Genomic DNA, 24,803 nt, shown 5'->3' with positions numbered 1-24,803 from the left:
GAAAAACATGTGTATTTCTTTTAACTATAAGGAAGGGTTTTTGTATTTGCCAAGGTACTATTTTGCTCTAAAAATATCACCATATTAAGTAACACAAGAGGAGCTGAGTGTTTCATACAGCAAACTGTGAGCTGTGATCGGAAGTCTCGTTATTATTATTTTTTTTTTTATTACTTACCCTCGTATCACTTCGAATGCGTGTCAGCAAACTGACAATTTTACGAGACTGAAAAATTTAGGCGCGCAATTATATTCTGGAGAAGAGTACAAAAAATCTTTTATAGAAGTATGACTAAATTTCAGTTAGGAAATAATTACTAAAACAGGACTGGAAAACACATTAAGCCCTCAGATAGTGGTATATCAATGAATTAAATTAAGATAATCAAGTGAAACATATACTTATCGATTAAATACAGTAAAATTTCAACAAAATTTGAGAAAACGACTATGTTGACAAATAATCACTAGTGAATATTTTTTTTTTTTTTTTTTTGAAATCTTTTGATTGAAATTCAGTTTTGTGTAAAAGGTAACAAACATGCTTTCTCGATTATTTCAGTCTTATTCATATTTAATACTCACAGCGTAATAAATTACAAAATGAAACAAGAAGGAAATCAAAATGAAGTTTTCATTATCCAACAGTTAAAGTATTCATGAACACAAATCAATCAATAGAGAAATTATTTCTGATTCATAATTCAATATTAAAAACAATCAATGTAAAATATTGTTTTCTGTAACATTATAAATATATATGAAGTTGGTGGATTGTTCAAAAACTGTTCCAAGATTATTTTTTTCCAAAACAATCTGCTTTTCCACAAGAGATTTCTTTTTAAAAACAGTTAAGGTATTAATATTTTCTTCTATTATGTAATTAAGCAACAATTTTCTATTCTGAATAAGCTCAGTACGTTAATTTTGTTGATTTTGAAAATTTCAGTACGTTAATTATGAAAATTTCACATTAAAATTAGTACAGTACTGGCAAAGATGCTCTATTTGAATTAGAATCTGTTCACGTATTTATCCATATGATACAATAAAAAGCATACACTACAATGACTTCGAAATTTCAAATATCATATTATTTATATTATCCCCTCTTAGTGTCTATCCACTTACTGCTGTGTAAAGAGATAGCAATAAGTACTTTCCGTAAATCTTCATGTAACAGATGTTAGAATATTGTGCGGGAAAGAATACAATACATAGTCAATTTCTTAAATAATGTTCATCTCTTGTGTTTTCACTCACATTAAAATAACACTAACCTGAATATTAAGTTCTAAATTCTTCCACTGACAGAACCTCGTATATTTGTCACTATAAAAGAAAGAAATAACTTTATTAAAAACTGCTACATAATTTGTCAATCTTAAAAGAAGTGTACAGTCAATAACAACAAAAATAAGCGGTCGTTTCCCAAAATCTCAAGTCAATAACGTCAGTTTACAACAGTCGACAAGTACATTCAGAAATACGAGAGGTTACAGATTAGAATTTTCGCTTCGTAATCAACTGAATTCGCATTCGAATTCCACAGCCAGTCATTCTGACTTAAGTTTACAGGTTTCCCCAGCCCCATCAGGGGAATATATTTATATAAGTTCTAGTCAAATTTATTAATTTTTTCAGAAAATCCTTTTTCTTTTATCTCCATTAATGTTTTCAATATACATGACTTGACCTGTTATATCTGGAATATTACTAATACATTTATGTTTCAGTTTTGTGTGATGTTTTTAGAATAAATGGAAGTTTGAACAAAGCACTACAGTTGAATAAATATATTATTAACCTGTCTCCAATGGTGGCGCTTTGTTCAAGTTTATCTAAATAACTAAACAGAGACTATGGAATGTTATTATGGACATACGATGATGTATGCGAACAGTGAAGTTTCAGAATCATCACATGTAACACAAACTACATTACGAATACAACTACATAATTCAAAATATTTTTTTTTTAACCTAAAGATCAGAATATCTGCTGCATTCCGAATAACAAAATCTTTCAATTCTGAAATTTTAAAATTTATTTGCCTTAATGCAAACTGTAGGAAAGAAATTTCCGATGTCGGACAGCAAAACACTGAAACCATTTATTAAAAAAAAAAAAAAATTAAAATGAAGAGAAGAATTTTCATAAGTACTTATTTAACTTAAAGAGAACATCACCACCAAAGGGTAGGAAAAATCGGTCCACTCAATTACAAGCTGACAAGAAAGAAGGTTATACAATTATACCTATCCATTTTTGCTGGTAACTGTATCTGTATGACCACACAAGTCAATTTTCCATTGTTATCTATACCAGTCTTTATTGTAGTTGTATCTCAACAACATGAAAGCAACATTTGAAGTAGAACATTTTAAATACAATTACTGTTTTTTTTTTTTATTTTTTAGAAATTATAATAAATATGATGGAAAAACTAGTTTTAATACTTACCTTTCTAAAAACTTTTTAAATGGTTCTCCTCGTAGGTGATTAAATATTTCTTCTTTATATGGCTGAAAAATAGAAGAAAAAGCATCAACTAAATAGTAATAATTATAAATGTGCATTACATTTTGATCTTATGATGTAAGGTAATAATAGGTTGAAAAATTAAGAGAAGAAAGAGCAGCAAGGAATTTCGACAAGCATTTTCACAAGTCAATGAGTTAATCCAGTATTCATATTATACATATCTATAAATGTTAAGACGATCATGTTTAATCTTCCATGTAAATCCATATTGTCCTGATGACCTTTCAATTTTCGGCTGTTGGTTTGGTTTGGTTTGATTCATAGATGCATGTGCATGAAACAACTAAAACCTAAATAAGAACATTAACAAAGCGTGTAAGCACTGTGTCACGAACACTGCTAAAAATAAAGTTTTGTTATTTCTCTCATAGTTCCGGCGATAAAAGCACGAATTATCAGGTAAGAAGAACACGTAACATATTTTCTCTTTTTCATTATTATTGTCTCTATTAATTTAACGAAACTAAAAATAAAATAATCATATTAAAACCAGTTTTGTATTTAACCTACGAAACGAAGCGATGATGTTACCCTTTTGTTTTCCCAGCTGAGATATCAAAATATATATTCAAGGAAGAAATATTATTACCCTGTCATACTTCTTCTCTTTTCTTAGAGTCTTCATACAGGCAAATAGTTGGATATTTGTACTAGGTTGTTTATAGATATTATTTGTAACTTTTATATAAGCTTTATCGACATCACTTCATTTAAGAACATTGACAACCACCAAGGCCTTCACTGAATCGAAAATTTTCTTATAGACAAAGGACGCAGCACAAAAGGGTAATTCATCTTGAAATACTCTTGGAAGTTTGATCTTTCTAAAATCCTCCCCTATTTTATACGTGTATATATAAACTTCCATAAGAAAAGTTAGCTCATGAGACTACCAGCATTTCAATGTTAAAAAAAAAAAAAAAAAAAAAAAAAAAAAAATCAGGCATTCTGAAAAAAAGAAATCTAAGTTTTACGTCCCATGAGTATGCCGGCTAGGCTAAAGAAAACGGTGGTGATGAGAAATGAATGAAATGGTGAAATGAAGAAAGTGAGAGTAAACGGGAGAAAATCCACGCATACGGTGTTTGTCCATCACCAAGTTCACTTGGCGCAAGCTGGGATCGAACCAAAGACCCCGTACAGCAATTCTGGTTAACTTTCAGACGCATTCCAAGCATTCAAGGTTTTACAGGCCAATAGACATCCTACATAACTTATATCTAATTTTCTTATTTCACACTAATGATTTTTGGGTCTGAAATACTTGCTCCTTAGTAAACAATTTAATTGCATCCGCAAAAGTCTGCGGCAAGCCGCAAATCCCCACCTTATTACGATCATATCAAGTACTTATTCCATATAGCAACTCGTTCAATTATTTTAAGTATGAACGCATATGAAGTTGTTTAGGACAGTCAGACTAAATTAAAGAAGTTACTTCGCAGGAAAACTCGACTAAATCTTTAGAAACGGTTAAGACAAATATATATATATATATTATTGTGTGTATTACTAAAATGTGGAGTAAGTATTATGCAATTTTATCTAGTATTATGCATTTTTAATCTCATATGTATTTATATGTACCATCATTATAGGGGGAATGAATCTGAACTTTGGACTGATAAAATTCAGTATCCTTTTCCCCCAAATTTCATCTGGAAAACGCTATTAACTTTTTGAAATAACATGTATAAGCGAAGTTACACAACTGCAGGAAAATCTCATAGCAAACGCCCCATTTGCATTTCTAAGCGATTATGAAGACTCAACATTACAATTTGCATATACACTTAGAGAAAAGAGAAAAACGTGACGAAAAATTGTGTAAGTATTCGTGCACTCACCTTTTATCTCGGTGCTCATTACATTTGTCACGCGATGTTACGTAGTTCAATGGGCAGAAAACGATCTCCAACCAAATTCATCATGGATATCTTACAGTATAATGGAACTGAAGTATGTGACGATCTACTGTTTACTGTTACAGTTTCTTTATTAAGATTGTGCCCGACACTGATCAATTATTTTGTCTTTCTTATTTAAATTTCTCTCCGCGTATCCGTTAATACTTTTCCTGTTGCTTCTATTACTGCTGTTCTTAAATATTCCTTGGCAAATATGGATGTTCCCTTCGTTAATGTTGTTTCTGTTGATTTATTTTTCATTGTTGCTCGTCTTAGCTTAAATCCCCTTTCCCACAGATACTGTATAATAACTTTCGATATTCATTGCGAATGAAATGTGAGTATGAATTTTATATCGGAAACGTAAATTATTAAAGTTTAGATGTGCATATCACGATGTAAATTCCTAGAAATGTTTCTCTTCTTCTACTCTGTTGATTTTGTTCCATCAAAAATTAGGAAAAGACGAATAATTTTAAAAGTTCCATGCACTAATATTACTGATAATAGATCTACTATAAGATGCCCTCAAAAGAGGTAATGTACTACTGATCCCTGCAAGTTATTAAATGTTTTTACGAGAGGAATAAATTCATCTTGGAGATGATGTGCAAAGATAATAAATATGAAGTTCTAAAAGGGCAGATTCAAATACCAAACTGACCGGACTCTGTAATCAAAATTCCTGTGAATTTTCGTAGAGGTATTTCGAATAACGCGTAGCCAAGTAACTAACTTTTAATTAGTAAAACGATCAAGCCAGATCTGACTATTACAGATGAGGGCACAGATGATTCATATGTTAGCTTTGCCCGATGCTGACTTGTTTATATGGTACAATCCACGGCATAAAATTTATTACAAAAATTCTAAGTCCAAATGAATAACAAACTCTTGCTCAGTTTTCTTATGCATTCCCGCAATACATGTATCAATCGATTAGTTGCTTCTAGTATTTATTCCAACTCCTCCCCGTCCTCCACCTCTCCTTGTCTAAAGCAGTGTGTGTGACGTAGTACACTCTTTTCATTCAGCTGAAAAAGAAACAGGAATCAAGTTTACAACGTTATAGCTTTAAAACAGTCTTTTCCATTCGTTTGTTCTGAAAGATTTTTAAGAGGCTAAATTAAAGGAAAGTCACACAATCTTCCCAGAGCTTCATAAATATCTTTAGTTTCATTCTTTCTTTCTTTAAAGAGTGCAAGCTAGTAAGATGCTCCCTAAGAAATCTATGGAAATTGCCAAGAGCTCTAAAATATCTACGGACAGAAACGAGTTTTATTCAATGATTCATTGAATTTCTTTTCAGTAAGTGCAAGCAAATGTTTCAGGGGCGTCATTTGGGCAGGACAGGAGGGTGTAATTCCCCCTCTCTTGAGCTTCATAAATACGTACTTTTTGATCAAATGTATAGTAATACACTAATAAAAAGTGAAAATCTTATGTCGCCAGAGAATCTCTTCCTCCCCCCCCCCCCGAATAAAGTCTAAAAGACACTGGTTTTAACAACAAACCTATAGAGTTACGATAGCACATTGCTAAAGAGCTTACATTTGGTTTCAAGAGTCGAAGGTTTGATTTCAAGCCATATGACTTCCTGGGTGACATTGAGAGAGAGAGAGAGAGAGAGAGAGAGAGAGAGAGAGAGAGAGAGAGAGAGAGAGAGAGAGAGAGAGAGAGAGATATTCAAGTATGGAGACAGAGAGGGATGATTTGTATACACAGATTTAGAATTGGGGAAAAATGATCGGACAGCATTCGTATTATGACGAAAATTCTGATTTTGTGAAAGATAAGAAGGGAAGTTTTCGAACTGCGAGGATCACATTAGGCAGTTGTCGAATTAATGTGGAGAACTCTTTTTACAGCATCAAATGATTACGAAAGGAGAGAAAGATCTTCAGAACTGAGGAATTAAGATTTTAAAAAATCTGATTTCGGCGACGGGTTTCGAACCACGAACCTTGTGGTTATCCAACCATGACTTTATCCATTCTGCTACGGAGAATTCTATTACTCGTTCACATATGTTTCCCTTAGCTGCGTTGAAAGCTACCTTAAGGGGATATTCCAAAAGTTGACTCGGTGGATGCGCCGTTCAGATAGGACGTAAACCTGTTGTAACTTAGTTACAATGTGCAAAATGAACTTCCTCTTCTTCAGGACACTTTTTAAAGCTTTAAAATTTGTTACTATTGTTTTAATTAAGTTACATTTGATAGAACCATCTGATAAAGTAGTGCCAAGCCCTGTGCGTCATTGTCTGTTAGGTGAATGGTTAATGTAAGTTACTTTTACGTGGATGGTCCGAGCTTCCAATCAAGACCATTCTTATTGATTATTTTATTTGAGCTACGCTCATACTGTATATTCCACAAGTTCAAGTTTGAAGTAATGTAGTCACAGCTAGTTTAATTCGAAATAATTTTCCAATATTATATTTGTTACTAAATTTACATGGCACTCCTCAGTTGTTTGTAGCCCTGCATAAATGCAAAATTGTTTTAAAAGTATATTTTACTTTCAAGTATTATTGATTTTTTTAAAATTGTCCTTCAAATTTATTTTATAATTATTTTCTATTTCTTAATTATAACATATTTTCTATTTATATTGTATTCTATGTTACACGTTTATTATTTACATTTTATGTCTTACCTTTGAAGCGGAGCTTTTGACAATTCAGAGCAGCTGGGACATACACAGGATGCAGGCCTTGGCAATCCAGAGCTTTTGCCCCCACGAAATCACTACTTTTTTGTTTGTATATATATCTAATTTTATAGATGGTGATAGCAGGGGCGGATCCAGGGAAGTGTGTTTGGGGTGATCGCATCCCCCAGAATAGGGAACTTTTTATACTTTTTATTTTAAAAATAAAACATATCCTAAGTATTTTTCATCTTTGTATTATAAACGTAAATTAAAACCTAAAGTAGATAGGCCTTACTTTCTTAAGAAAGTTAATTCTACAGAAGAGCTCTTTCTCATTTTCTATTTTTTTCTTTTCTTTCTTTATTTCTTTTTTGTTTTCTTTGTTTGCAATCCGCTCTTACCTTGATTTGACTTCGAACGACCGCCCCTCCCAAACAATCATCCTGGATCCGCCCCTGCATGATAGACATTTTAGTAAAATATGCCCTCAATCGCTGAAATAAATTCCTGTCAAGCTTTCGATCGCTGAAATAAATTTCTGTCTACGGCCCTGCAAAACAGTGACGATTTTAGGGAGTGATCAGTTAGTAATGCCTCCCTGGAGCAACGACACTTCCCCAGAAGTCATATCTCCGATAATTCAGAATGTGATTTGTGCATTATCACTTTTCACTCTCAGTGTCTTGAAACGCACCAAAAAGGAACTGTTCTGAAGTATTTACTGGTTCTCCCTATGACCCCATTTCAATATGGCCAACCTTGGACATATACACATCTGAAATATCACCTTTTATATCAGTGATCCTGAAAACTATCCATTCGACACAAATATAGGATATTTTCGATTCTTTATTCCTGTCACCCTCCCATTGTCAACTCGAAGCCAACCAAGGCTTATTTTGGACTTACGCAGCATCCACAGTGTCACTTTTTATCTTTGCATATGAATTCGACACTAATTTCCTTCGTATTTGACTACTTTTACATGTCACCTTCACCTCTTGGTAGGGATTTTTTCAGTATCTCGCCCCCACAACTATGGAGAAATTTCAACCAACTAAGTATAATTATAAATTATCATCTGAAACACAACAGTACGGGTGATCTTTTTCGCAGAGGAATTCGTTAACTACTGTTTCAATATCAATGTATTGGCTTTTTTTGCTGTCCATGCTGAAGATTGCCAAAGGGCTAAACTTCATCTGCACTATTGTGCAATGAATATAGGTTTTAGTAGTTTAATTTACTGAATACTCGCTTAGATGCTCTCGTCACAGAAAAAGTGATATACAGTTATAAAAGGAAAAATGAAATGAAATATCTAATTTTTACTTCCCACGATTATGCCGACTATGCTAATGGAGAGAGTAATGGTGAGAAATAAATGAAATTGTTTAATGAAAAAAGTGGGAGGAAACGGGAGAAACCCGAGGACACTCATGCACACGGTGTTTGTCCATAATAAAGTTCATTCGGCGTGAGCTGAAATCAAACCAAGGACCCCATGCACCATAGGTAAAGTTATAAAAGAGTAGGCGTCTAAACAAATACGGAACACTACTATCAATGAGAGTTATATAAGATTAGAATTTTAGTTATTTCATTCTAAGTTATAATTTCAATCAATCTTGTTCTTCATTACTGTTCGAAAACTTAAAGTTGTTGCTGCAAGAACGTGATAAATCTTTTCAGTAGACTTCGCAGTTCCCTCCACAGCTTCTTTTTCATGTAAGGCTAAAGTAGTCTCATTTTAGACATCGAGGAAAAATAGTGGAATTACGAATTTTCAATGGGCCCCGTTTTACTCTGGGCTCCCTCAACGCACTGCCGTTAGTTACGTCACTGTTCAGGATGCATGATGCAGCTTCTGCTTTTAGGAATACTTTCTAAGGCAGTACGAGTTTTTTTTTAACTGCTGTGTGAATTAAGTTGTATTTGCTAGAAGTGTCGGTTAAAGGAAACTAAAGATCCTACACTCAAACTCAAATAATCTCTTTCGAAACTCTAATGGAAAACGAAACGAATCGTCCTAAACATGTTACGCTTTTGAAGAGAAAAAGAGCAAAGCAGTAGTTGCACATACGCTTAATGGTGTTTCTTGGATACAAATTTATAACTTACAAAAGTCATGTTCACGTCATGGTTTGATAGATGAAGGGTTAGTAAAAGGAATTCTTACGCTGGTGGTCGTGGGTTCGAATCTCTGCTCTTCTTGTTACTTTTTTCTCTTAGCTACACTTAGTTTGTGCATTCCAAACCTCGAAGTTTGGTTTGGATTATTTATGAAAGCAGGTAGAGAATTAATTGTAGTCGAAATTAGTTTCAAATATGAGATTATAATTACATGTTTTGTCTTTAACTTATTACGTATTAATTTTTATATCAAATTTTCCAGTCTTTATTTAATTCATCTTCCGGTGTAATACAATGAACATTTGCAGAGCGACGTCAGTCGGACGAAAGTACTATATTCCATTGTTACTCTAATATACCTAGGTATTTGTTCATATATTTATAAATTGTTTACTAAGTAAAAACTTATGGCGGTCCACATTATGTCATATAATAGACCGTACGAAGGCGGACATAGCAGAAGACGTATTGCAAATATCCCTGGTGATAAAAAGTAGGAGTCTTCTTCACTAGATTCGAACCACTGTTACAGGCGGTTTTGGTTTACATAGCAAGCATAATACCACTCGGCCATCAAGTCTCGCACGTTAGCCTCTTTATTAATGCAGAACATACTGAGACACTTACATTCACTGGTGTCGCGTAAAGTATTTCATAAAATTTTGTTAATAAGTGGGTCGAATTAGGTAGCCCTCGAGAGGGCTGATGGTGTTGTGGGCGAGCATTTATTAATAGTGTGTATAGTCCCCTTGGGACTCGATTACAGCTGCCATACGCCGTGGCATTGAATCCACCAGGCGAGAGATATAGCGTTGGGTGCAACAGATCGACCACGCATCTTCAACACGCTCCCAAAGATCATTAGATGTTCGTGGAGGATTGTTCGACCAGGTTTCCCGCAATGTTCTTGCAACAGAGGCCCACATATTTTCAATAGGGTTCAGATCTGCTCCATGAGGAACCCAGTCAACTATTTCGACATCAGGTTGCCTCTGCAACCATGTCTGAACCACATTTGAATTATGTATCGAGCTATTGTCCTGTTGCAAATATAATATGCCGTCACCTACATGAGCTTTTATTTCCGGAAGTGTTTCATCCAGATGTTCCACATACTTGTGGGCGTTTAGGCGACCAGGAATCCTGTAGATTCCTCCGAAATTTGCAGCCTTGCATATCCATGCCCAACAGTGGACAGTTGCATGTCCCATTCGACCAGAACGGGAAACGTATTCAGAGGCATACCTTTTTCCAGGGGGGCGGTAAACACGCTTCGGCCCGAAGTTTGCACTGGAAAATATTTTTTCGTCTGTGAAAACGACCTCGTCCCACACACGTGCAATATTTAACTGTGCAAACGCCAGACGGTCAACCATGTGGTCTTCTGTTAGTCGCTCCTTAACAGTTGCCCTGTATGATCTCAAACCAAAGGATTTGAGTCTACGACGGACAGTCGTAACATCGCCTGGGAAATTGGTTTCCTCTCGTAACTGTCAGGCAGACATGAAAGGGTGCTCACGGCATTGGGCAATTACACTCTGGTCTTCTTCGGCAAAGGAAACTCTTTGTCGCCCACTTCCTCTTTTACGTCTTACATCTCCTGTTTCCTCATATCTCCTCCACCACCTCCGTGCTGTAGCACGGTTAACGCCATATCTCGCGCCTGCCTCGCTATAGTTCATGCCCGCATGCTCAATTAAAGCAATCACGCTGCTTTTAACAGAAGCTTCGCAGTGAGCCATTTTCACACCAGAAGCAAAATGATAGCTTTGCTTAGGTGTTTGAACGGAACGTGCTTCATGTGACGTCACGTAACAAGGCGGAGTTTCCTCTCATTGCTGTAGACGATATCGTACGCCCTCTGCTGGGTGTTTCGTGACGGAAAAAGTGCTTTTAAGCAGTTCATGGCGACCGCTTTGATGGTGTTGTGGGCGAGAATGTAATCAAATGAAATCAAATGTAAAGTATGAGAATTAAATTTGTCATATCTGTAGTTTGGTGTAGAGACAAAACAAAATTGGAAACCAAAGGTTTAAGAACAACTCAGATTATTAATATAAAACAAGTCGAAGACTATTAACTTGTATTATCATACAAGAAATGGGAGAATTTTGAAACAAAGAAAAATAACTTAGAAATTTGCAACTGAAGACAAAAAAAAAAAAAAAAAAAAAAACTAACTTAAACACATTAAAGGGTATAAGTAGGGGGATTAATGGGGACGTCAGCAATGAGGCTATATGTCCCCGTCTCGATTAACGCGAGGGATGGATTTTACCATTTCACTTTGACGGAATACCGTAGAGGATGGAGAGGAGGGGGAAGATACATAACAGCTATAAATATAAAAATAAAAGTGACAATGTTCGGTGGTGAATAACTCTTGAACTACCCGATCGTTCTCAATCACATTTTGAACATAGATGAAATTCGAACCTGGGAAGCTTTTTGTTATTTCATTTTGATATTAGAACTTGCGGAAGAGGAGGGGAGGGTAAATATATGAAAATGAATAAAACTTAATAACTCTTGAACAATCCGACATCCCAATCAATCAAACATTCAATATAGATAAGGTTCGGACCTGGGATGTTTTCATTTTTTGCCTTGACGGCACAATGTAGGGGAGGGAGAGGGGGGACTATGTAAAAAGTAAAAATGCTGTCTTGGTGACTTCATCACGCTTAAACCACCGAACTGATCTTAATCAAATTATCAACATAGATGAGGTTCGGACCTGGGGTGGTTTTTGTCATATCCCTTTGATGGTAGAACGTAGGGTAGGAGGAGGGGAGGGGAGATATCTATAAAAATGAATAAAACTTAACAACTCTTGAACCACCTGACCGATCTCGATCTAATTTTCAACATAGACGACGTTCGGGCCTAGAAACTTGTGTTTTAATATTTTCACTTTGACGGTAGAACATAGGAGAGGATAAGAGAAGGGGAGATTAATATATAAAAATAAATAGAACAACTCTTGAACCATCCAACAGATTTCGATCAAATTTTCAACGTACACGACATTCGGGCCTGGGATAATTTTTGTCATACCGTGCCCCCAACATGGAGAGGGGAGAGGGATACATAAAATCATCGAAAATGACCAATATCAAAGAGTGCTTTAGTAATAGTAAAACCATAACATATTACTATTTTTCTTTAATTTAGCCCAGCGAAATCGGGGTGCGACTTAGATTCGAGAACGTCTTAAGTTCGAGTAGTTATCGAGAAATAATTAAAGATATTAACGTGCTATTGAATTACTTTGCTAATAATAATAATAATAATAATAATAATAATAATAATAATAATAATAATAATAACTATTATTATTATTATTATTATTATTATTATTATTATTATTATTGAAGATTTGATCATTCAAATATTGAAAGATCAAAATATTCAAATAGCTTAAGACAATTAAACGTGTGTCATCGCCGACTAATGATCACCAAAAATTCTAAATTTAAACAAAATATTCACACATGGTTCCGACTTGAGAACCTCCAGATTATTAGCTAGCGCCTTGAGCACAGATCCACGCTCTATATGCGCTAAATGGTATGTTTTAGTATGTTTAAATTAGATTTCCTTGCCTCCAGTTACAAAATTCTAAGTTAGTATTTTTCGTTCTTTCACAATTGCTTTCGATGTTTTTTAATCATGCAAGTCAATAATATTTGGCATAGTTTATATTAATAACGTGGTTGTTCTTAAACCTTTCGTTCGCTATTTGGTTTCTTCTCCATACCAAACTACAGATATGATACATTTAATTCTCATACTTGTCATTTGGTTTCAAAGCAGTCACCATTATCTGGTAAAGCAATTTTGTTCGCCACGATTCATGAGTTTTGTAACAAAACACGTCAAGAAATGAGTTAAATGGAGGCTCCAAGAGTTTATATCAAAGTTGAGTATTGTGAGCTAGTGACAAGCATGTAATAACGTCTCGTATTTGAAAATAATGTTAGCTACTTTTAATTCACTAACTGGTATTAGATTTAATTCAAGCTTAAAGAATTGGAATGAACAAACTCAGTGTAGCTTAAAGAAACAAAACGTAAGAAGAACGGACGAGATTCGAACCCTGGACCACCAGTACAAAAATCCTGTTCACTAACCCCTCACCTAACAAGCCATCAACTTCTATAAGTTTTAAATTTGCAAGCAAATGATACCATTATACGTTTGTGCAATCAATGTTTTGCTGTTTTCCTCTTCAAGAACGTAACATGTTTACGACGATTCGTTTCGTTTTCCATTAGAGCTTCTAGAGAGATGATTTGTGTTTGAGTATAGGATCTTTTGTTTCCTTTAACCGACAGTTCTAGCAAATACAACTCAATTGAAACAGCTGTAAAAAAAAAAAAAAACTAGTACTGTCTTAGAAAGTATTCCTAAAAGGGAGAAACTCCATCGTGCATCCTGAACAGTGACGGGAGTGCGTTGAGCGAGGCCAACAGCAAAATGGGGTCCATTGAAGATTCGTAACTCCACTTTGAAGGGTTTTAATTAATTTCACACTTTTTCCTCAATGTCTAAAATGTAACTACTTAGCCTTAGATTATAAGGAAGTTGTGAAGGAGCTATAGACTGTGAAGTCTACCGAAAAGATTTATCACGTCCTTGCAGCAACTATTTGCTGCAACTATTTTCAGCAAAAGGGAATAAGTACATCAGACCTAAGTTTTCAGAAACGCTAAAAAACCTTCCCGAGGCGTATTTGTATTTGTTTCAACATGAGTATAACTGATTAATTGTAGCAAAAGAACTGACAAACTCTAAGACAAGAAGAAGAATCTTGTATTGTAAAACTGCAATTGGTGAGAAAAGCTTAAAAGTGGAAAAAATATTTTTATGTACTTATTCCCTTTTTCCAATCAGTGGTTCAATTATGAGCCTATATCTTTGAGGTGTTAAAAATAATAATAAGAAGAAGAAAACTTATTAACTGGTAGGTTACGCTGGACTCTTAATTGTGTATATGGAATAATGGAACGTGGGGTTATACAGAGGATTTTGGATTTCTGTTGGCGATCAATTAATATTTACCCTAGTAGGGAATAATGGTTGGTCCGGATTTTGAACAGTAATGAAGATCAAGATTGACTGAAATTTCAACTTAGAATGAAATAAATAAAAATCAAATCTTATACGACTCTCATTGATAGTAGTGTTCCGTATTTGTTTAGACGCCTATTCTTTTATAACTTTACCTATGGTGCATGGAGTTGTTGGTTAGATCCCAGCTCGCGCTGAATGAACTTTATTATGGACAAACACCGGGTGCATGAGTTTTCTCGGGTTTCTCCAGTTTCCTCCCACTTTCTTCATTAAACGATTTCATTCGTTTCGCACCATCACTGTCTCCATTAGCGTAGTCGGCATAACGTGGGACGTAAAACTTAAATATTTCGTTTCGTTTTCCTTTTATAACTGTATCTCACTTTTCCTGTGACGAGAGCATCATCTAAGCGAGTATTCAGTGAATTAAACCAATATATTCATAGCACAATAGTACAGAATGAAGTTTAGCTCTTTGGCAATCTCCAGCATGGACAGCAAAAAAAAGCCAATACATTGATATTGAAACAGTAGTTAACGAATTCCTCTGCGAAAAAGATCACCCGTACTGTTGTGTTTCAGATGATAATTTATAATTATACTTAGTTGGTTGAAATTTCTCCATAGTTGTGGGGGCGAGATACTGAAAAAATCCCTACCAAGAGGTGAAGGTGACATGTAAAAGTAGTCAAATACGAACGAAATTAGTGTCGAATTCATGTGCAAAGATGAAAAGTGACACTGTGGATGCTGCATAGGTCCAAAATAAGCCTTGGTTGGCTTCGAGTTGACAATGGGAGGGTGACAGGAATAAAGAATCGAAAATATCCTATATTTGTGTCCAATGGATAGTTTTCGGGATCACTGACATAAAAGGTGATATTTCAGATGTGTATATGTCCAATGTTGGCCATATTGAAATGGGGTCATAGGGAGAACCAGTAAATACTTCAGAACAGTTCCTTTCTGGTGCGTTTCAAGACACTGAGAGTGAAAAGTGATAATGCACAAATCACATTCTGAATTATCGGAGATATGACTTCTGGGGAAGTGTCGTTGCTCCAGGGAGGCATTACTAACTGATCACTCCCTAAAATCGTCACTGTTTTGCAGGGCCGTAGACAGAAATTTATTTCAGCGATCGAAAGCTTGACAGGAATTTATTTCAGCGATTGAGGGCATATTTTACTAAAATGTCTATCATGCAGGGGCGGATCCAGGATGATTGTTTGGGAGGGGCGGTCGTTCGAAGTCAAATCAAGGTAAGAGCGGATTGCAAACAAAGAAAACAAAAAAGAAATAAAGAAAGAAAAGAAAAAAATAGAAAATGAGAAAGAGCTCTTCTGTAGAATTAACTTTCTTAAGAAAGTAAGGCCTATCTACTTTAGGTTTTAATTTACGTTTATAATACAAAGATGAAAAATACTTAGGATATGTTTTATTTTTAAAATAAAAAGTATAAAAAGTTCCCTATTCTGGGGGATGCAATCACCCCAAACACACTTCCCTGGATCCGCCACTGCTATCACCATCTATAAAATTAGATATATATATACAAACAAAAAAGTAGTGATTTCGTGGGGGCAAAAGCTCTGGATTGCCAAGTCCTGCATCCTGTGTATGTCCCAGCTGCTCTGAATTGTCAAAAGCTCCGCTTCAAAGGTAAGACATAAAATGTAAATAATAAACGTGTAACATAGAATACAATATAAATAGAAAATATGTTATAATTAAGAAATAGAAAATAATTATAAAATAAATTTGAAGGACAATTTTAAAAAAATCAATAATACTTGAAAGTAAAATATACTTTTAAAACAATTTTGCATTTATGCAGGGCTACAAACAACTGAGGAGTGCCATGTAAATTTAGTAACAAATATAATATTGGAAAATTATTTCGAATTAAACTAGCTGTGACTACATTACTTCAAACATGAACTTGTGGAATATACAGTATGAGCGTAGCTCAAATAAAATAATCAATAAGAATGGTCTTGATTGGAAGCTCGGACCATCCACGTAAAAGTAACTTACATTAACCATTCACCTAACAGACAATGACGCACAGGGCTTGGCACTACTTTATCAGATGGTTCTATCAAATGTAACTTAATTAAAACAATAGTAACAAATTTTAAAGCTTTAAAAAGTGTCCTGAAGAAGAGGAAGTTCATTTTGCACATTGTAACTAAGTTACAAGAGGTTTACATCCTAACTGAACGGCGCATCCACCGAGTCAACTTTTGGAATATCCCCTTAAGGTAGCTTTCAACGCAGCTAAGGGAAACGTATGTGAACGAGTAATAGAATCCTCCGTAGCAGAATGGATAAAGTCATGGTTCGATGACCACAAGGTTCGTGGTTCGAAACCCGTCGCCGAAATCAGATTTTTTAAAATCTTAATTCCTCAGTTCTGAAGATCTTTCTCTCCTTTCGTAATCATCTGATGCTGTAAAAAGAGTTCTCCACATTAATTCGACAACTGCCTAATGTGATCCTCGCAGTTCGAAAACTTCCCTTCTTATCTTTCACAAAATCAGAATTTTCGTCATAATACGAATGCTGTCCGATCATTTTTCCCCAATTCTAAATCTGTGTATACAAATCATCCCTCTCTGTCTCCATACTTGAATCCCTCTCTCTCTCTCTCTCTCTCTCTCTCTCTCTTTCTCAATGTCACCCAGGAAGTCATATGGCTTGAGATCAAACCTTCGACTCTTGAAACCAAATGTAAGCTCTTTAGCAATGTGCTATCGTAACTCTATAGGTTTGTTGTTAAAACCAGTGTCTTTTAGACTTTATTCGGGGGGGGGGGGGGAAGGAAGAGATTCTCTGGCGACATAAGATTTTCACTTTTTATTAGTGTATTACTATACATTTGATCAAAAAGTACGTATTTATGAAGCTCAAGAGAGGGGGAATTACACCCTCCTGTCCTGCCCAAATGACGCCCCTGAAACATTTGCTGCACTTACTGAAAAGAAATTCAATGAATCATTGAATAAAACTCGTTTCTGTCCGTAGATATTTTAGAGCTCTTGGCAATTTCCATAGATTTCTTAGGGAGCATCTTACTAGCTTGCACTCTTTAAAGAAAGAAAAGAATGAAACTAAAGATATTTATGAAGCTCTGGGAAGATTGTGTGACTTTCCTTTAATTTAGCCTCTTAAAAATCTTTCAGAACAAACGAATGGAAAAGACTGTTTTAAAGCTATAACGTTGTAAACTTGATTCCTGTTTCTTTTTCAGCTGAATGGAAAGAGTGTACTACGTCACACACACTGCTTTAGACAAGGAGAGGTGGAGGACGGGGAGGAGTTGGAATAAATACTAGAAGCAACTAATCGATTGATACATGTATTGCGGGAATGCATAAGAAAACTGAGCAAGAGTTTGTTATTCATTTGGACTGAGAATTTTTGTAACAAATTTTATGCCGCGGACTGTACATCTGAAACAAGTGTTATCTATACGAAATAATTTGTGCAAATAATAATAATAATAATAATAATAATAATAATAATAATAATAATAATAATAATAATAATAATAATAATAATAATGTCATAATAATTTATGTTCATTTACGTAACAATTTTGGTGATGGCACGAACCTAAATATACAGATAACAGAATATGTTTATTTACGATAATGATGATACATGTTTTACGCGTAAGAGTAAGATCTTGGGATTGGGTGTGTTATAGTGCAAAGGTCCGTCAATATGTAAAATTCAGAAAGGAGCTTACCACGAAAGATAATAAATAGTATATAGAAAATATGAGAAAACAGACAGAAACATAAGGGTAAAATTACTAACACAGTGGGACATTACTTTTTTTTTTTTTCTGCCGGACTACGCGGCAAGGGTAAACAAAGACTCAAGTTAGTACGAAAGATAAAAAAAAGTCAAATACATAACGGAATTGTCACTGGAAATGGAAACAAACAACGCATTTAGTGACAATAAGACAAGGCATAAACACAGGAGGAAGTGATAAGTGAGTTATGTATAAACACTATGATAATCACAACTTGGATAGGACATGGAAGTGATGAAGAAACCTTAAAGCTTGAAAGATCATTCGGTGGTCATCTTCAAACAGAGTTAGTAGGTCTGCTAGTAAGGCAAAGTCAGCTTGAAGCTAAGCATGATATGGACAATAAACAAGATGATGTTGAAATACTTCGTCTAGCTTCACAGGATGTGTGTGTGAGATATGAATGGTCGGTCGTCGCTACGAAGTAGAAATCATATGTTAGTTGTGAAATTTTGATATGAAAATGAGTTAAAATTCGTTCTTCCTGTCGAGAGGATCTTGAACTGGTGATCCAGATACGAAGTACAGGTTTGAGCACATCTAATACATTGATAGCCTGGCCCTATTCCAGCTGCAGCGGTGATGGAACTAAGAAATGAACACCGAACGCAGATCCATGCTGGGTATGAGGAAACTGAGTTATCTTCTTTCTTGGACATTAACTTTCTCTGCCTTGTCTGTCTCTTCATTACCACCTACGCCAACATGGCTCATACCAGCAGAATTATACCTTAGGTTCCGATGTTAATAATATATGATATGATAGAAGGATTTGCTGCACGAAGGGATATTTACTTAGCACATCAAGTAGGTTACTCCGAGTACTTTAAGAACCACAGAAGATTAAGGTCCTGTACATATGACAAGCAGAGACATAGCGTAAAGTTTGCAAAATTTCAACCAACTCAGCAATGAACTGGAGAAAATGAGTAAAGTTTAAAACTATAAACACGTGTAGGTGTAAAACTCGACAGGGGCGGCATGTTTGGAACAGTTAGTAAAAGACAGTGAAGTCCTGAAAATGGTGTAACACGAGAAGATCTTTTTGTTCACCTCAAACATAGGTTGGAGAGTAACATGGACATTTTAAAACTTTTCTCTCCCTTGGGAGAGCTGTTTTATACTTTGATAAAGACTCTTCTTCGTTACTGCATCTAGATATTCTATCCTTGGTCTTCCTCTTCCTGGTTTTCCTTCTGCCTTTCCCTCTATCAGCACAGTGATCCAATCGGATGTCGAATAAGATGGCCAAGCATGCTGTTTCTTCTATATCCTATTATCTTCATGATGTGTCGTCCTTCATTTGCTTCCTTTAGTACGTCTTCATTTCTTTTCATTTCGGTCCATGATATGCGCAGCATTCTGCACCAACACCACATTTCAAATGCTTCCAGCTTGGATATTTCAGCTTTTCTCAATGTCCACGTCTCTAATCCGTAAAGCGCCACGCCAGTGTCTTTACAAACGTCCAGCGACACATTTCTTGGTGGTCCTCTTTTCCTATTGAATGCTTGTTTAGCCTGTGCTATTCTGGAACTTATGTCTTTTTCATTTCTTCCGTTCGAGGATATTAGACTTCCAAAATAGGGGAACGTTTTAACGTCTTCGATTTTCTCTCCATCTAGCCATACGTTTGCCCTTTCCTGTCCTGCTCTTGTGCACTTTATCACTTTCGTTTTCTTCTTATTTATTTTCATTTTGCATGTTGTTTCCAGTTGGTCGTTCAAGTTTGAAAGTGCTTCCTGCATGTCCTCATCGTTTTCCGCTATCAGTGCTATGTCATCAGCAAACCATATTGTGCTGAAAACCTGACCATTTACTTTCTCGTTTTTATCCAAGAATTCTTTCATAGCTTCTTCTATATAGACGTTGAACAGGAGAGATGAAGGTTCACATCATTGCCTCACTCCTTTACTTATTCTTGCTTCCTTCTGATCTCTTCCTGTAACAGCTGTCTGGTTCCTATAAAGTTGGTATATTATTTATCTGTCTCTGTAATCTACTTTCAGATTCTTCAACGCTCTGAACATGATATTCCAATCTACGTTGTCAAAAGCTTTCTCTATATCTACAAATGCTATCACAATTGGTTTGTTTATTCTGATGTGTTGTTCCATGATTAACTGTACACTCAGTATTGCTTCCCTTGTTCCTATTTTCTTCCTGAATCCAAACTGGTCCTCTGATAATCGTTCTTCGATTTCCCCCTCTATTCGTTGTGCGATAATTTTGCATAGTATTTTTGATGCGTGGGAAAGCAAACTTAACGTTCTGTGTTCTTCGCATTTCCGTGCGCCTTTCCTCTTCGGGATAGGTACAAATATGCTTTTCTCGAAGTCTCTTGGTATTTTTCCCGAGATGTAAATTTCATTAATAAGATTAAATAGTTTCTTCTTTGTTGTTATTCCGAGATTCTTAGTCACTTCCGTTGGTATTTGATCTATTCCTGGGGCTTTACCATTTTGCATTTTCTCCAAAGCATTGTCAAATTCGAACTATAAAATTGATGGTCCTAATTCATTTTCATCCGTCTTCTTCCTTCTTTATCTCTTCTTCGTTCTCTTTGTCTTATTTGTAGAGTTCTTCAATGTATTCCTTTCATTTTCTTGTTATCTGCTCCTCTTCTATTAGCATTGTTCCGTCCTTGTCTATGATAATGTCTGTGCGTCTCTTTTTCTCACCGAACTGTTTTTTAACCTTTTTATATGCCGTTTCTGTATTGCCTTTGACTACATTTTCCTCAATTTCCTTTCTCAGAAATTGTTTATCCAGTTTCTCTGGCCTTCTTTACTTCTCTGCTGATGTGATTTCTGCACCTTCTGTATTCCTCTTCTTTGTTTGTTATCTTGAGCTGTCTTTGCTCCATCATTTCCAATATTTCTGCTGTTCTCCAGGGTTTATACTGGGTTCTCGTTTCTCTTCCTATGTGCTCGTCGGCAGCTTTTGTAATACCTGCTTTCATGGCTTCCCATTTCGAGTCGATGTCATCACCTGCTAAAGCTACCGTAGACGTCTCTTTGTCTGTCGCATTTGCAAATTCCCTTTTCATGTTTTCATCTTTTCTTAGCTTGACTGTGTTCCATCTTTTGTTTGGTACTACCACTCGTTTCCTCTTTAGTCGGAGTTCGGTCTTCATCAAAACTAAATTATGGTCTGAGTCAACGTCTGCTCCTGGGTAACTCTTACTGTTCTTCACTTGATTTCTAAATGCTTGTTGGACTAGCATATAGTCTATTTGACATCTTTCTTTGTTTACTGGTCTTGTCCATGTGTATCTTCTTAGTAGTTGTTCGAAGAGAGTGTTTGTTACAGTCAGATTATGGCTTTTGCAGAACTCAGTTAATCGTGTACCTCTCGCATTCCTTTCTCCTAGGCCGAAATTACATTCCCAGTTACATTCTCTTCTTTGCCTTCGCCGACTACTGCGTTCCAGTCACCCATGACGATTAAATTGTCCTAGTCTTCAACATTCATCAATACTTCTTCTATTTTCTCATAGATTTCTTCTACTTCCTCATCTGTGTAGCTCGATGTAGGCATATATACTTGGATTATCGTCATATTTCTCGGTTCGGTTGCTATCTTCAACATTATTATCCTTTCATTGTATTCCCAACTGCCTATGACTTTGTGTCCTATCTTCTTATTAAAGACAAAACCAACTCCTGTCGTACAGTTTGCAGCTCCTAAGTAAATCATTCTGAAGTCCCCGCTCCACATGTTTCCTCCATCAGGCCACCTAACTTCGCTGATTCCCAAGATATCTATCTTCATGCGTTCCATTTCTTTCTTCAGGTTTTCCAGTTTTCCACACTGTAACAGCGATCGCACATTCCAGGTTCCTATCCTGCAGGGGTTTCGTTTGATGACGACCGAGGAGGCCCTGCTGTGTTTCCCACCACTGCCGGGGACGACCCTCTGTGAAACAGTAGTGTCGTATTCTCTAATATTACATTCTCCTATTTCTCTTTCCATGTTGTTTTCTAGGGACTGAGTAAACTGGTGGTGCCCCAGGCCCTTTCACCTCGCAGTGAAACAACCATAGAGGACATCCTGTCCCTGCCTGTTTTTGTCCACATCTGAGCCTTGCCGATGTCAATCATCTTCAGCCTCAGTGTGGTAATGGTAGAGCTGCTCTTCGTCTGATTCCTACCCTTAAGGACCTGTCCGGCATGGGAAGCCATCTGATAGCGCAGCTATCTCCGGCATAGCTCTTGGGATCATTAAAGTACGCAAGCCCCCCACCGCGGCAAGGTGGATATATTGAGGGAGGGGACGAGAAGATATATTGTTGAAATTCAAAGGTGGTGGTGTTGAGTTTCTTATGCCAGATGAAAAGAAATGGTTGGGCGAAGTATCTTTCACGAGGATGTAGGTAACAAAAGCAAAACAAAACAAAACTTTGACAGCAAAATCACGCAATAAACCACGAATTCCAAAAGGTATGGCAGCGTTGGGTCGTGTCTAGTAACTTTGGTAGCGCTCTCCTGCTTCCAGTATAAAAGATGAAGGATATTGAGGCATAGATTTTTGGTTAGCAAGATAGTAAAGCATTAGTAGTTTTATTGTTACGGTTGATATTTTAGGACTTCTTCACTGAGAATACATTGCCGTCTTGGCCTGGTCTTCAATTTTGAGCGAAGCCTGTGTTATTTAAGTGAAACTTGTAGAAGTCCAACTCAAACGATGACGACCACGCTGCAAGGAATTGGTTCCTCTACAAGTGTTTTTGTAATTTACACCCCTTTGTGTTGTGTCAAGCTACATCAGTATTTGAATCAAATGTCAGAGAAAGGGGTCACAACGATCGTTCCGAGTGTTAGGTACTAACATATCGTTGACCCGGCGAAATTAAGGGTAACCTAGCCGCGCATTCACTTTATTTAGTATTGCACTCTGTTCAGTAATTTCTGACACGTATGAAAAACTAAATTTACCAGTATTTCAAAATAAATGTTCCTCGATATTGATTGACATGTGTTCAAATTGATTAGGTGTACATAAGCTTAGGCGATGAACTAATATTTAATATTGTAGACCATTTCAACAAGTTCATTTCTGCAACTGATAGGTGTTAAAAAGAAAGAACTATTTTGACAAACTAAGCAGTCGCCTAGGGTGAAAAAACTTGGGGAAGGCAATATCAGAGACGACTTTTACGTAGCTTACTTCAGTAACATTGAATTAGAAAACTCAAAACTTACGTAAGTTCCATTTCTATCATAGTAGAAAGCAAAATAGTGTGATTTTTGTTTGCAAAGACTCTTAGAATAGATTTTGTAAAGGATAAGGCATATCCTAATGTAGCATAAGTATTAATCTATCTACAAACTGACTTCAAAATTTTCGGCCAATAGAAAGGTTCTGAGAAACTGTGAAATCAAGTTTGCATTCTGCACTATCCATTCACTAGTGATGAGAAATCAGAGATCTATTTCACGACAAGTACAAAGCGAAATACACTATAAAAATATAACAGAAGCAGTTTATTTTCATACCTCAAATAAATTGACTGGAACTTCATTCTTCATTAAATATTTCTGTACATGTGCGACTGCTTCTTTAGAGTAGTTCTGTAAAAGAAAAACACGAATAAACATAGACAATGTTCCAATAGAAAGGACAACTCTTATAACTCCTGCTTTTTACACAATAAATTCCTCAAATATTGTTCTTAATGCTCCGTTTATTGTTTTCCACCACTTTTGATTTTTTTAAAATTTATATCTCCAAATCAATTTATTTAGTCAATAAATTACAAATACAGATACGAACATATAATACAGTACAATATCTAGGGCTAAACTTCCCATTTCTGTCCTTATAAACCCGATCAAAATATTCCACCAATTTATTCACAAGCATAGTAGTTCATATTTGTATTATACTAATAATATTACTGAAAAAGAATCGAGCTAATTATAGACGATAAGAATTAATAATTTACTGATATGACTCTGAAGAATTACTGCAAAATTTTATAGCTGATTACTGATGACCACTCGAGATACTCGAGCTCGAACATTCATTTGTTTGATTCCCAGTGTGACATTTCTTAACCAACTGGCAGATCCACGGGGAGAACCCTCCAAAGGCTATCTTTTCATAGGCCTACATATAAAATAGTGCACACCTTCATTCTGTTTGGATGTAAAACTCCATATTTCAAGCCTACATTAATCGACCAGGAGGAATACGTTCCCTCCAAACACCTCTTCTGGATTCTCTGAAGATTTCATGCTTATTGGTCTTCCCATGCTGAAAAATAATACAACGGTCTTGAGCCAAGACTATACAACGAAATTTAATATATCACTGCTTGGGTTCAGCGGCATCTTTTATATTGTATCAGCAAGTTTGCTCGATTACATTTTCAAAATCCTTCACAATAAAAACACACAGATTTTCTGTTCTATGAATTTCACGCCATTATACTCTGATAGCCCCTGTAGTTATCTTTCAGTACTATACTTGTTGACACACACTGACGCATATAAGCGAGAAAAAAATCTCGATTTAATGAGAAAGCTAGCTGTATACTTACTTTGCACGTGTATGACGATGTTTCGTCATCGTCGGGTCACAATGGGTCTGTTCGGTCATGGGTCTAACTGACGTGATTCGTTCCATCAGTGCTGCACACGGATCATGAGTTGTGGTCA

General features: G+C 35.8%; 1 protein-coding gene across 1 annotated transcript in view; it reads right to left on the bottom strand.

Annotated features, from left to right (window-relative positions):
* The window catches only part of Gprk1 (G protein-coupled receptor kinase 1), a 609,628-nt gene that overhangs the window by 52,856 nt on the left and 531,969 nt on the right, over window positions 1–24,803 (bottom strand). Inside the window, exons 5-7 of the mRNA XM_081771441.1 lie at window positions 23,640–23,714; window positions 2,464–2,525; window positions 1,281–1,332 (exon numbers count right to left, since the gene is read on the bottom strand). Of these exons, the coding sequence (XP_081627567.1) occupies window positions 1,281–1,332; window positions 2,464–2,525; window positions 23,640–23,714 (189 nt within the window). The remainder of the gene's footprint in view (window positions 1–1,280; window positions 1,333–2,463; window positions 2,526–23,639; window positions 23,715–24,803) is intronic.

This window comes from Thermobia domestica, chromosome 9, assembly GCF_964235325.1.
Source record: "Thermobia domestica chromosome 9, izTheDome1.hap1.1, whole genome shotgun sequence".
Lineage (NCBI taxonomy): Eukaryota > Metazoa > Arthropoda > Insecta > Zygentoma > Lepismatidae > Thermobia > Thermobia domestica.
This window is presented reverse-complemented; position numbering and strand designations above follow the sequence as displayed.